This window comes from Heliangelus exortis, chromosome 9 (assembly GCF_036169615.1).
Source record: "Heliangelus exortis chromosome 9, bHelExo1.hap1, whole genome shotgun sequence".
Taxonomy (NCBI): Eukaryota; Metazoa; Chordata; class Aves; order Apodiformes; family Trochilidae; genus Heliangelus; species Heliangelus exortis.
Window position 1 is genome coordinate 10,733,379 of NC_092430.1, and position 14,770 is coordinate 10,748,148.

Below are 14,770 nucleotides of genomic sequence, written 5' to 3' on the forward strand. Positions count from 1 at the left end.
AACGAGACGTGAGGGTTCGGTGCCACCAGCACATCCCGGTACCGCTACAGAACGTTAAAAGGACGTGGGGAGGATAAACGCAGACGGAGCACGAGAAGAACGGAGGTGGCATCTTTGGGATAGAAGAGCGGCAGCTCTGAGGGAGAGCTGCGCGATCATAAACGATGCAGAGATGAATAAAAAACAACTCCTCTGTATCTGCCACGCTCCGCTTTAATTTCCCCCCGTATTTTCACCGCAAACAAATGAGCAAGCGAGAGGAACTGTTCTTTGCGCAGCGGGACTGAGTGTTGGGCTCGGTTCAACGGGAAAAGCTGCCAAGGAGCCGGCTCGGTGGCAGACACGGCACTGGGGCTCGAGCTCTGCGTGGGGAATCACCCAATTCCGCACCCAGACGGCACAGACGCCCTGAGCAGCCGCTGCTCTTGTTCGCCCTGCTCTCGCTCTTTTCTCGCTGCCCCGCGGTTCTGCCCGGAATGTGATCCTGGACTAGGCAGCTCGCCCGACACCTGCCACCGCCCCATCTGCCGCTTCACCGGGGCTGCCTGCGAGGCCAGGCGGGACGCGGTAGCCCGGCCCCCACTCCTGACTCCAGTAGCCGGCGGCCACGGGACTCCAAGAGGCAGGCGAGGTGTCCCATCCACGGCCTGAGCCAGGCGGCGATCGGAGAGCTCAGAATCGCTCGCCGCCGAGACCACCCACTGTTAAAATGGCGGCCGGGCGACACTCTAGCGCGGCCCCGCTGTGACTCTATGGCCGCGTGGCCCCTCTACCGCCGGCAGCGGAAGCGCCGTGCCCGGAAGCACCCGGAGCGGCAGGAGCCGGAAGGGAGCGTGGCGGCAGCGGGCGGGTGCGGTTACCACGGCGACTCGCGCGCGGGACAGGGAAGGGGGTGAGCGGTGGGTCCGGCCCGTGAGGGGGGGGAGGAACGGGGGGGGCGGCCGAGGGTCTGGAGCTTTCCCTGGGGCTCTGCGGAGAGAAGCCCCCGGACTCGGCGGGGCCACCGGGGCGGCCTCTGCATTTCGGTGGTGCCGGTCAGTCAGCGGCCGTGCGAGGGGAGGGTGACCGGGGAGCCTCAGAGGCCACGCTCGGCGTTGCCAGGGGGCAGACGCCCCCCATTTATTTGACTTTTTTTGGTGGGGTTTTTTTGAGTCCTCAGCCCTGTCAACGCCCGGGGTCGCTGGAGGGGTTGATTTCCAATCACCGCTCTTCAAGGGAGCAATTTAGGAGCAGTCAGTTAATCGCTGTGGTTTAGGAGGAACGATATTTACAAAGCAGACGAGGCCTGAAAAATTCGCTTCATGATCTCGTGATTCAGATTGGCTTTTGCTCGGTTACCTCACGCAGAACACAGCTGGATCTCCTCATGTCATTTCTCATGTCATTTGTGTTAATTCCACTGCCTCTCATCGCCGCTGTTCTCCATGGTGCTTTGTTCTGGGAGGAGATACGAGTTTTTGTTTGGCTGGTTGGTTGGTTTATGTCTCTTACTGTTCAGGGAGTGTAGATAATTGTAATCTGCATGTTTTCAGCTAGCTAAACTGGTGACAGGTGAGAAGATGTGTGTACCTCTCCTCTAGAAAAAAGGTCTTGTTACTCAAGTCTTTCACAGAATGGGAAGAAAGGCACGAGAGAGTAGCACAGGAGTTTTAATCGTGTTCCAAACTATTGCATGCAGCAAATGAAGAGATCGTTATTAAAACAAAACAGAAGTTGGAGCCCGACAGTTTGTTGGCTGTGGTATAGCTGGAATTTGAGTGGGCTGGTTTTTTTCCAGTTGGAAATGGAAAATGAGTTACCTGGAAAAATACAGATTAAGAAGTGAGATAAAGCCTGGATGTATGTTAGTTATGTAGTAAATATACTCTGGTCAGAGAGGGAGAAGGAAGATTGAGCTTTTGGAGGTGGTAATGGAAAGCTAACAGGAGAATTCTGGTCCATAAGCTTGAGAATTGTGGGGAAGGAAATTACTCTCAGCTGTGTTATAGTGTGTAGGTCAGGGACTATACAGGCATAGAAGTATACAGAAAGGACAATAGAGGAATAGCTTAAGGTTCTTTTTGTTTGGTTGGGTGTTTTTGGCTCATTTCTCACAGGAAGTTCTGTCATTTGAGTCTGTCGTAATTATTTCATTAATTTTCATCTTCTAAAGTTGGTAGTACTTAGTGCATCCAAGAAATGCTTGTTTCTTCAGTCCCCAGAGAAGAACTCCTCTGTGCCCAGCAGAACCTCAAGGGCTGACAAAGGGACCTGCACCTTGCCTGGCTCCTCTGATCTTGGTTGGTACCCTGGATGATGGATTGGTGCAAAAATAGAATGGGGCTTTATCTCCCATAAAAATTACAGTGGGTTGGTTTTCCACCAGGTTTGAAATAAGCACTGTTTGTAATTCTTAAAGCAAGTAGTGTGTGATATGAGTGGCCCAGAACAGAAGCACATTTATTTGAAAGCATAAATACAGAGGAAGCTGGAATCAATTGAGTTTTAATTGGAGCTCAGGAGCCAGATCTTGCCTCTTTTCATGTTTTCACAGAATATTTGATTTTGTGAGCCCCAGTGAGTTTATGATTCTCTCACTGATGTATTGGATTAAATGAATCTTAAAATTCACCATAGTGTATTTAGATATATAGACAGAGACCATGCAAACCTAACTTTTTTGCCAATGTGTTTTTTTAGACTTCTTCTATAAAATGGGAATACTTATTGCAGTTCTTGGAATCTGGTTCAGCTCTTCACTTGTAAAAGGAGATTCTAAGGCTGTGACAACATCTCTAACTACAAAGTGGTCTTCAGCTCCTTTATTACTTGAAGCAAGGTAAGTACATTGTGATTTTTCATTGGCACATCAGAATATACCTAGAGCATGAAGTAATGTGTTCTCTTTTTCATTTGTTTTGTGGTGCTTTGAATTCTGGTTGTTACTGAATCATTGGCCATAATAACACTTAGCTGAACCTGATCATTGCTCTGCATGGGGACATGGGATGAATATTTTAAAGGAAAGAGTTGTACTTTTTTGCATGGTAAATTCTTCTGTGATGCATTAGAACAAACTTTAGTAACAATGAATAATTGCATAATAAGTATTTTTTGTCCTGTGTGTTTTACTCAAAGCATTAGATACAGAGGCTTAGTGTGGTCTTGCAAGGTGAAAGATCGAAGTCCAAAATATTTTGAACTTCAATGAAAACTGTAGGTTGTGATACAGATCTGTTGCTTGTGTGTTTAGCTCAGTTAAGCTTGAAGTGTAATTTTGTTAATTTGAGTTTTGCATTATCTAAAGTCAGCTGCTCTTTTAAGAAATGTGCAAGTCAGCCTGAAGAGATACCTTCTGTTGTGGTATTAAAGACCTTTTTAAAAGTGTCTTAAAAAAAACAAAGAAAAAAAAAAAAAAAAGGTAAAATTAGGTCTTTTAACCAGCAGTCTACTTGGCACTTTTAAAGTCCCCATAGTTTCATTTTTAGAAGTCACCATATTTGAAAAGTTTCATTTTGCAATCCTCTCATTTGCAGTCTGTGCAAAGTAGGGTTTTTAGATTTTTGTGGAATAGTGTGTCTGTTTAATTTTGCATCACTTGAGTGTTTCCACACATTGAATTATGCCTGTGTTACTGCAGATGGGTACACATGGCAATAGTTGAGCAGTGATGGATTGCATTGCAATGGATATGAGTGATAGGACAGGTGTGCTGGGTGAAATTTCTTTCCTGTAGCATCTATAGAGGTTGAAGTTTGAAGACTGAAAAATCCTTCAGTAGTAAAATGCAAAGCTGAGGTGTTAATGCCAGGATTTAAATACCCTGACATTGTGAGACATCTGCTGTGGAAAATCTCACTGTAAGAGATTGTGAAATAGTGAGGAAATAATCAGAATAACATGCCAGAGGTTTGGTATATAAGCTAAACATCATATCCAAAGACTTTGGGTTGTTCACCTGTGGTGGACTGCAGAAAGACACAGCTCTGCAGTGTAAAATCCTGCCTGTTGCTGCATTTACTTCACCCAGCACTACAGTTCCTCAGCAGTTGTTCACAAAAGTACTTACCACTGTAGGTCAGGACAGATTGAAATGAACACACCAGCTGTTGTGGGCTCCAAATCTGCTGTTGTAGCATCATGTAGCAGGTGAAGCATGTTTCAAGTGTAGGCATTGGAAAGTATTTGTTGTTAGCAGTGTTTAGAGAATTATTTTATTTAGTGCTAATGACCTAATTGTATGCATAATATATAAGGAATTACAACACTTTGGTTTGAAGCTGTGACTTCTCCTATTGCTCATTTAAAACCAATGCAAAAGCCCCACCAAAGCTAGTAGTTCCAACAAAGTGCAGTTTGTTAGACCAAAGTAAATGAAATTGTCTGTTTCTCATAAAAGATAACCAGTGAAGAAATGTATTAGGGAAGAAAGGTCCCAGGCTGCATGCTGATGTCTGTTGTCTGTCTTTGAGAAATTAATAGGTGCTTTACAAACTTATTTCATGTATTTTGTGTTTGTCCTGGCCTGCAACCATTATTTGTTTGGTTTTTTTGCTTTCCTAGTCTGCTTTTTCTATGAATATATGGTTTTATGGTATAGGTAAACATATGGTAGAGGCTAACTTTCTGTAAATCTGTACAACATATTAGAACTGTAACTTGAGAGACAATTTATAGTTCTAGCTAGGTCTTCTTTTCTTACTCAGTGAATTTTTATCAGAGGAAGGTCAAGAGAAATTCTGGAATTTTGTTGAAGCCAGTCAAAGTATTAAGACATCAGAACATGATGGTAAGTTTTCATGATCTTTTTCTGGATGATGACTGATAGTTGGCATGTGTGAAAAACAAACAGGTGTTTTGTCTTGTATTGTGTTAGTATTGTAAAATCAAATGTGGACTGATTTCAGTATTATTTTTACTGCAAAGTGCTCAAAGCTTTTGGATATTCTTTTGACAAAAGCTATAGTGGACGTCTGAAACATATTTTGCTTGCCAGTTTCTGTTTCAACATGAAGTATAAATGTATTTTTCTCTGTGTTTCTATATCTCAGCTGAAATGAAATGTGAGCTCTCAACTTTTTCCCTCCTCCCTAAACTGATAATTGCATCCTCAGGGATGTATTCATGGATCTCTATAGACATTCCCTCTCTTCCATCTGTAGAACTGCCTGTAATGAAAATTGAGGAGAAATGATCTTGTGTGTATTTACATTTAATATAATGGGCTTCTGTTAGTGTATATCGCAGTTAAAATGAAAAGCCCTTTTCAATGGTACTGTGGTATAGAAATATAAGTGCTTGTACTTTGGTTTTTCAGGTAGTGATTATTCTTCTTACCATGAAATGCTCAAAGTAGCCTGCCAGAGTCTGTCACCTTTGCAGCAGAATTTGTTGAAGTTTTCCTTGTCTTTACGCTCTTATTCTGCAACAGTTCAAGCTTTTCAACAGGTTAGTACAGGACATCCTGAAATGGCTGCTAGAGCATGACCTGAAGTGCAGGAATGAGCGAGGTAATCCTGGACTGATAAGTGCTCCAAACCTAGCTGAAGACTAGATGTATATACTCATTTCATTGGTTGCCAAATTTGAGTCCATCTGTTTAGAGCAGGCTAAACAACTGTGATTTCAGCTTATCTGCATGTCTTTGCCCAGGGCACTGATGATTGTGTGGAGATTTTTATGAGGATGATCACCATGGCTCTATTGGTATAATTGTGGTGCTGCTGCTCTTCCCAGTATTCACTTGTACTTACTTGCAGATAGTAACCCATGAATATAAAGATCTGATGGTTACAATCCGTGCAGGGCCGTTCATTGTACTCTATTCTTTTTCACACCTCAGGTACCATATGGTTCATTTCACATTGTCTCACATTATAATGTGCTTTATTTAAGTAATACTAGAATAAATATTTTTTTATCTGGATTCATTTTCTCATTTGACGTTTGAGAAACGTAGCAGTTTCTGGTGTGTAATGCAAAAAACAAAACCCCCTACAATTGCAAACCTGACATCTTGTACCTGGAACTAATATTACAGCTAATAATAATCAACTGAACAAGTATTTGTAATAAGTTAAGACTTTACTCTCAATTTTGGAATTCTTATCTTGCATTTAAATTATATAATAAACAGGCAAGAAGTACTAGTTTAAAATTTAGGGTTTTAAAGAAGGCTGATTGCTGCAAGGCTACATCATTATCATTTTCACTTGTTCTAATGGCAAACACACAACCAACTTGGTTATAAATTTAATACAGATAGCAGCAGATGAACCTCCACCAAAGGGCTGTACCCTGTTTTTTGCTGTGCATGGGGAGAAGACGTGTGAATTTGACTCTCTTGAAAACCTTTTACAGACAGCTTCAGAAAGGTATTTGCCTAATTTTCTACTGTTGAATTAGTGCTCCTAGAAGTTAAGCTAGTTAAATTACTGCTGTAAAGAGATTGTTATAAACCAGTGGTGTCTTTGTTCTTAAGTGTTGATTTGTACTGTCTCTTGATTGGACCAATGTGTCAGTTTGTTATTTCTTTTTAATCCAGATTGGAATGATTGTTTTACTGTCCTGTGCTCTTTGGTATTCTGCTGTGAGGAGGAATTTGCACAGGAAGAGCTGGAAACAATATGCTGAAAGACAGTAGGGACTTCTCAGGAATATGTAAAGCTTTTAGTGTGTAGGAAGTGCTGGGCTGCATATTAAAATGCTGGTTAATTTAACATGGATTGTTTCACAAGTAGCTTGAAGCCTGCACAGTATTTTTTTCCTATATAATTTTTTAGTTTTTACAAAGGAAAATATTTCAAATTCAGATTTCTTTACAAGAATGGAATTTGACTGTAACTTCTAGTAACAAAAAGAAGCTATAAAATGTAGTATCTCCAGAAAACAAACAAACAAACAAACAAACAAATAAACAACAAACCCAAACCCTTGAATTTCAGTTTGTCTTCATAGTAATCTTCATGTTTTTTGCAAGCATCAAGGGTTATTTCTCAATGTGCAGTCATACAGCATCTATAGCTCATATAGGATTTTTCTGATTCACTGGGAATATTTTAAATATTTAATTGTATTTCAGACAAAATTGAAAAACAGAAACAGAAAACAGCTGTGTCGTTCACATTTCTTGTTTGTATACTAAGCCAAGGACAGAGTTCCCTTGACTCTGAGTTCCTGCAACATTTGGTCTGTTGGCCTTTGATTTTATTTTTTTAATACGGAATTTATGAATCACCATTGTGGGGGGAAAAAAAGGTAATGGAAAATTTAAGGGAAGTGGTTAATTTTTAAAAAAAGGATCATATTAGATTCAAAGTAGCACCAAGGCAATTGTTTCATTTTCTTATGTTCATTTTTAACAAAGCTTTATCAGCATGCATCAAGTGCTGCTGACCTTGGTGACAGGTGGGAATCAATTGGTGTGTGTGTTCAGTTGAAGATGGGAATGGTGGTTAACCTGTGAAGAAGAAATAATTGGATCTTGTGCTGAGTGAGGAAATGCTTTGAATGGCAATGTGGTAATCATTAATATTCACTCTTAGGCCAAAGCCATTTTTGTTCAAAGGGGACCACAAGTACCCAGTGTCAAGCCCCAAAAGCCCCGTTGTCATCCTCTATGCGGAGATTGGCTCCGAGGAGTTCTACAAGCACCATAAGAGGCTTGTTTTAAAGGCTGAGTCAGGAGAAATCACTTATGTCCTCAGGCACTATATTGCTGTAAGTATATTTGTGTATTGTGACAGAGGTATTTCTCATGGAAAGAGTAACTGCTCTGGCTTTTAAAAAAGAAAAGTGTAATTTTGTTCTCTTTAAGTCGATATTTGTGTAATGTGTTGCTGCTTAATGTTTGTCTGATACCCAAAGTTTGTATTTTATTGCATGTGGCTGAGGAATACAGAATGTTTTAAATTTCCAGATGGCTTAAATAAGAGGATCATTTGATTTTACAAATGCAGACTTAACTCTGGATAAAAAACACTTTATTCTAAAAAAATATTGCTCTACCTATATTAGAATATAGGAAATAGATGCTCAGATCTTTCCACAGCCGGGCCATTTAGTTACTTGAGATGCAATTTTATTATGGAGCAACTCAAGTCCTACTGCAGATTGTCCTGGTTTCCACTTCCGTTCCCTAAATTGCCCCTGACTACTGGATTAGTGTTTAAAACTATGTTGCAAAAGCTCTGAGAAATTTGAGTTGACTTTTTTCCTGAATATTGGTCAGTGTTGCTAAAGCCTGCAGGGTCACAGTTAGTAACCAGACTTGAACACAAGAAAAGAACCATCTGGTTTGCTTCTAGCAAGTTTGACTTTTAATAAAATAAAGTCATACATTTTATACAGCACTTATCTTTTAAAAAGTAATTTATCAGTACTGGGAGGTGTACTTACATTCAGAACTAAATATATTACACAATAGATCTTTCTACAGTTTTGTGACTCGTGTATACTTCACAATTCTTTAAATAAGTGATGAAATTTGTTTTCCAGTAAAGCCATCTCACAGTTTAACACTGGCCTGGCAATTAAACCGAATGGCAGATGCTCTCTATTAATCCCCCTCCCTGATAAAGAAAGGAGAGAGAATAAGGGAGAGAGGCTTATGGGTTGGAAACTAAACTACACAACTTTAATGAAACAGTAATGATAAATAGGAAAAATCACCGAATATATACAAATATACAGGAAAATTGATACCATGTTCCTCCCCCCTTTCCCCCAATAACTCTCATGTCACCACCGAGGCTGCAGGGCAGCCCTAGGAGAGTCCAGGCTGGACTCCTGGAGTTGGCAGCAGTAGGGATCTGGAAGCAGGAACACACAGATTCAGGATGGCACGGATCAGGACCACAGGCAGACGAATGGATGGAAACCTCTCAGGATGCTGAAGCAAACAGGGACAGGAGAAGAAAGGGAAGCAGGAAGAGAAGGAAGAAGGGGTTTGACCCTTGTGATCCCTCAAATTTATACTGAGTATGACATGTATGGGATGGAATACTCTGTTTGGTCAATTTTGGCATCGTTCTTGTCCATTCCAGGAGGGCTGCAGGTGTGACCTCTTTACTCCTTCTCTCCTTCCGGAGGGTAAAATGTTCTTCAGAACTGAGCAGTGTCCTTGGCTCTGCACACCAGTCTCTAGCTGTAACTTTAAACATCGAGTGTTATCAATCCTAGAAGCAGACACTGCCTGAGAAACTTGCTGTTAATTTCAGCAAGTGCAGCTACATACAAGAGACTTAGCTGAAAGCAAATGTACAAGACAGAAAATTACCTTTATCCTGTCCCAAACCAGGACAAGCCAGAGCTAATTATGCATCTCTGAAGTTACTGTTTTATCCATTTCTGTAATTCTCTGTTGTAACTCTTTAGTGAATGTTTCATTTTTGAGCTTCACAGCTGATGTTTTTTTCCCTCCTTTCGTATTTCATGACGAGTCTGTCCTGCTCTACTTGGCTTACATACTCAATCCTGAAGACACTGTTTTATGCTCCCCTTAACTTTGAGGGGCTTAGTGGTTTGTTTGGGGTTTTTTTTGTTCAAAGAGATATTTTGCTTGCTGAACTTCAAAAAGCTAAAATACTATTTTTATAGTACATTACTGCAGAATCATGCAGTGTGTTTGTTTTCTGCCTATGTCTTGCCAGTTATGTCTGAATTGTGTACCAGCTTCAGATGTCTTGGCTTTAGAAAGTAGAAGCTTTTAACTTGTTCATCAAACTAGAGTGGCAAAATTTTACTGTTTGCTTTTCCTTACAGAATCCCAGTTTAGAAAAAGTCTACCTCTCTGGCTATGGCGTGGAACTGGCTATTAAAAGTACAGAATATAAGGCCAAGGATGATACACAGGTGAAAGGTGAATTGTTATTTTAAAGTGAACATTTTCATTTTGCAAAGATAATTCTGCATTTTTTTTTAATATGAATGACTGTCTGAATTACAGATAGTCTTATTTCTTTAGCTCTGAAATAACTTCTTGAAATTACTCCTTTGGGGTTATGTCCTTTATGAATCATATCTTTGCCATGGCACTTGTCTTATGCATTTGTGAGATGTGGGGCATAATTGAGCCATGACTTTGGACTTGATCCTAGTTGTATGGCTACTAATGCAATTAATTTTTTATCCAATAACCAGATTCTCTGCAGATGTAAAGCAAATTCTACCTGAATTTGCCTTAGCTTATCTGTACTCAGAGCAGAAGGTGTTAACTGCTTTTGGTTTTTTTGGAAAACAGAACTTAACATTCTGCATCTTTTTTTTGTTTTTGCCAGTTTCCTTAGAGTGCTGATTTGTGTTTTGCACACTTTCATGGTCCTGCCAGAACTCTTGTTAGGATAGTATGTGTGTATACTTTTATTTGGAGGTGCACTCACACATCACACAACTCCAGAATCGCCTGCTTTTATCTTGGACTGAAATAAAAGAATGTTTTGTGGGCTTGTTTAATTCGAGGTAACATTTGTGGAGAGCAGAACTCCTATTTTTAATTAGGTTCTTCAGGATTTTGAAGATTTATCAGTTTCTAGACACAGATCTAAACTCTTACTTTAAATCCTTAGCCAGCATCTAGATTATAGGTACATAAAACCTTTGGGTTTTATTCAGAAAAGTGTTTCATTTTAGGAGAAATTAACATACCATTGGAGATGATCCAACCTAAGATTTTAATAACTGAATGACGATTTCCTTTAATGTGCCATCAGAAAGTCATGCAAAAGCCCTGATATTATTTGTAGAATAGAATGTTGGAGACTTTTTCTCTCTTCAACTGGGGGGGAAAAAAGGTAATTCTGGGGAACATTTGTTAATTGTAAATTTGTAAAGTTTTATACCAATCAGTAATCTAAATGCAGTTATCTGAAATGTTTAACAAAGTGTACTGGCATTGCTGTGAGCTGCAAAAAGCACAGATAGCAGACTGCACGTTTGAGGTATATGACCCTAATCCAGCTACTGCCTGGTTCTGTCAGTGTTCTGTCAGTGCAGAACCAGACAGTTTCTGCCTGGTTTTATTCATGTGGGTGCTGTTTTGGCTTGTCCAGAAGCAAACACTTGTGTAAAAGATAAGGGCCCTATAGTAAGACTTGAGCACTAAACATCTAGTTTGGAGCTATCTGGTGTCCAGCTATTTAGGAGGTCATGTAAGTCTCTCACTTGGGTTTGGTTTTGATGTTTAAGCCCAGAACTGGACTTCACTCAAATAGTATTTTTATCGTGTTTTTGGGGGCTAAAATCAGGGTTGTGTTCACAATTTAAGTTTAGCACTTACTCTACAAAGCCAACGTATCCTGAAAGCTCCCAGGTCCTAGTGAACTCCTCTGCAACACATGGGTCACTAAGATTTCCATTTATCTTAAGCTTTGCCATCCCAGTAATCCATCTTGGTTTTATTTTAGCTGTTACTGTGCTAATTTTTAAAGGTATTTCTTGGTTGCAGGTTTAAAAATAAGCCTGGAGCCTGCCCTTTATTTTTTTTGGTTATTGCAGCATAGCTTGGTTAAACTGTTGAAAATGACTGTGAGAACTGTTCCTGAATAGCTTGGTGATAGTGTACTGCTCTGTGTTTTCCTAGGCACAGATGTGAATGCTACAGTAATAGATGAACAAGACCCTATTGATGAAGTGCAGGGATTTCTCTTTGGAAAACTAAGGTAAAACTAAGTTTTAGGTTGTTGCTCTTTGTCATCTCAAAAAAACTTCATGTGGAGATGCTGATTTTTTGCTTTGCTTTGCATTTTTTAAATGTCTGAGTTGCTCGTATCTGTTAGCAGCATTCTTTTTGATATGTTAGTTTGTTTCAAGACTTAACTTACAGGAAACCACAGAAGTAGTTTTACCCTCATACCCTTTTAGGCAGCTGTATCCTGACTTTACAGAAGAGCTGAAAGAGCTTAGAAAACACCTTGTGGAAAGTACCAATGAAATGGCACCTTTGAAGGTCTGGCAGCTGCAAGGTAACCTGTATGGAGATTTTCAGTTTTGTACTGCAATAACTTAATGTAACTCCTTGTGTTCTGTGTAAATGAGGTTGCTAATGGCTATGGACAGTTGAGAGAGTTTGACTGTGCCCTCCTGTACTGGATATTGCTGGAGTTTCTAAAGCTCCTGTTGAAATAGCTTTTAGAAAGATTGTTTTGCACGACTTGTGAAACGAGGCTTGCTTTGTATCTTGTGAAGTACAGTCAGCTGCCCACTCTTACACTGACTACTTGTGTGATCTGCTAAGTGCAGAAAAGCAAAGGAAATGTAAAGTATCCTACCATGGTCACATTCCTGGTGCAGAAAGCTGAGATTTCACAAGACCAAAGAAAGAGTATTTCAAAAGTATCCGCATGCAATTCTGAATTTTTCCCTGGAAAAGAAGCCACTGGGAAAGGCTTTTCATCCTCTGAAAAAAAACAATAATTCACAATGCTGAACATATGTTATAGCCACAGAGAATCTGCCTATATCCCACAGGTGGCTGTATTTATAGCTTCTCTAATGAGTACCCAGACCATCCTGAAGGGTATTCCCACCTCAGTCAAAAAAAAGGTGCTGGTCTGGACTCCCTGAAGCAGCCTGTAGGCGCTTTTGAAAGGGTTACTGACCTCAGGGCAGCAAAGAAGCTGAGTACAATAAAGGTGGGGTTTTTTTTTAAGTATCTAAAGATGCAGATAGAAAATTAATTTTTGGAGGTAAGAAATAAGTGAAAATGATGAAAGCTAAAGTTAAGTTGACTCTGCATTGACTTGCTTTCAGTTTAGAGTTCTTGACATCTATTTTTCACTTCTAGATTTAAGTTTCCAAACTGCTGCTCGCATTTTGACTGCCCCCCCTGTGGATGCTTTGATGGTCATGAAAGATCTCAGTCAGAACTTTCCTACAAAGGCCAGGTAACTTGAATTATGAGATCTGAGAAGTTTTGTCTTTTTTTCTGAGTAGAACCTGAAACAGACAGCATTGGTTGGGTTAATGTCTGAAGTTCTGTTTAGCTGGAAGCAAACAGGGGGAAGTACAGTTTATGCAGAGAAGTTCTGCCTGTGGTTGGTTACAAAGATGATCTTACAGTGTTTTTCTTGGGTGGCAGTTGATGTAGACTAGTGGAAAATTTGGCAGATTTTCCAGTGCTCCTTTGTTGTGAAATGCTTCTGAACCTATTGCATCAAGTCACTGATGTACAGTTCCACTTCTTACTGTGCTTTGTCAGTAACTGTCTTGAGCATATTCAAATTAATTTCAGGAATCTCAGTCATGATCTGTCAAACCAGTCTAGAAATACTTGTCTTTTGATAAATTCCATGACCTGGGTTGTGAAGGCATAGGAGCTCCTTATTTTTGTGTAGGTGGAGATACATCTGATAGTAAAAAGAACACACATTCGGTTTTTATTTCCCACTAACTGATATTAGAATTGTGCTATTTATAGCTGCTTAAGGTAGGCAGCTCTCATTGGGTTTTTTTGTCACATCTGTGAGTTGCATTCACTAGATCCAATACAAGGAAAGGGATGAGAACCCACAATGAGGAGTGAAATCTTTCTATTTTCTGCTGCCAGTCTCCACCTCTGCCTTTCTGGCAGCTGCCCACTTTTATTATTGTGAAATTGGACAGAGTTGGTATGTGGTTGACATTATCTTCTACGTAGTGTAAGAAAAAATAATGCACCCTACTGTTTAGTGGTATCACAAAGTACAAGTGCTTCTGATTGCAGCTCTTTGCACTAAGATACTGTCTATGTTTTAAGGTATGAAAAGTAGGATATAAAAATATCTGATTTATCCATTAGATAAACAGAAAGATGATTCATAGTGTGATGTTTTTATTTCTGTAGAGCCATAACAAAAACAGTTGTTTCATCGGAACTCAGAGCAGAAATTGAAGAGAACCAAAAGGTAATGCTCCTAGAAAGTCATGTCATGCTTTTGCATTTAGGTTTTAATACAAATTCAAGCTTTGGAAATAACTATCCTATCTAAAATTTTACATTATGCTCAAAATAATGACCTGGAATTTTGACACACAACTTTGTCTTAGTATTCATGTAGGAAGTATAGAAGTGGTGGATTTTCAAGCAGGGATTAGGAACATGATTGATCTTGTTTGCTCAAATATGAAAATATTGGTCAGAAATGCTTTGAGGAAGGTCGCTGTGTTGGGGAATTATGATACCAGATTTTGTTCACAAAGCTGCCACTACAGTGGTTGTTCACAGTAATGAAGTGTTCTGATAGTTATTTAAGAAGCATTTGTTCATGTATATGAAAGTGACTTTCTGTTTGGTATCTGAATTCAGAATCTGTTCACTGTATTTATTTAACTTTATAAAATTAATATTAAATACAATGAAAATACATTTGGCGTAAAATGTTTATTTACAGCAAACATACAGCATAGCTATTTTGAGGGTTTCCATGCAGACTGTACTCATCTGTAGGATGGGACTGTATCACATCACTCTTTACTTAGTTCCTGAGTTACATGTTTGGGCTGGTGACCTGCCAGCTGAAGCTGTACAGAGATGGTCAGCTGTGGGACTGTGCCTGCCAGGTGACCTGCCTTCAGTCTCTACCCCAGCTCTGACTTGAGTGGAGGAGAGGATGTGTACAGTCATAGTTAAGAAGAGGCTGACTTCAAGTTACTGATTGTTGTATTCTGAACTTCTTAAAAACAAGTAGATATTAAAAGTGTGACTGCTTTCTAATGGAGGTAGTAAAGTCAGATTATTTTTAAACAGCTTTAGATTGTTTTAAAATATCTGAGCTGAATGGAACAGAACTTGCTAGAAAGCTATTGCTTGAGAAGC

At 39.8% G+C, this 14,770-nt stretch overlaps 1 protein-coding gene across 5 annotated transcripts in view; it reads left to right on the top strand.

The window, feature by feature from the left end:
* The first annotated feature begins 797 nt into the window (after positions 1-797).
* Positions 798-14,770, top strand: part of UGGT1 (UDP-glucose glycoprotein glucosyltransferase 1) — a 42,674-nt gene continuing 28,701 nt past the window's right edge. Inside the window, exons 1-12 of one of the 5 annotated variants that reach the window (XM_071752081.1) lie at positions 798-892; positions 2,195-2,279; positions 2,680-2,818; positions 4,686-4,768; positions 5,297-5,427; positions 6,241-6,353; positions 7,524-7,698; positions 9,742-9,838; positions 11,558-11,636; positions 11,839-11,939; positions 12,761-12,860; positions 13,799-13,859. In XM_071752081.1, coding sequence (XP_071608182.1) covers positions 2,694-2,818; positions 4,686-4,768; positions 5,297-5,427; positions 6,241-6,353; positions 7,524-7,698; positions 9,742-9,838; positions 11,558-11,636; positions 11,839-11,939; positions 12,761-12,860; positions 13,799-13,859 — 1,065 coding nt within the window. In that variant the 5' untranslated portion in view covers positions 798-892; positions 2,195-2,279; positions 2,680-2,693. Of the gene's footprint in view, positions 893-2,157; positions 2,280-2,679; positions 2,819-4,685; positions 4,769-5,296; positions 5,428-6,240; positions 6,354-7,523; positions 7,699-9,741; positions 9,839-11,557; positions 11,637-11,838; positions 11,940-12,760; positions 12,861-13,798; positions 13,860-14,770 lie in introns of those variants that run through there. The other 4 variants (XM_071752078.1, XM_071752076.1, XM_071752077.1 and 1 more) reach the window with 4 other exon arrangements.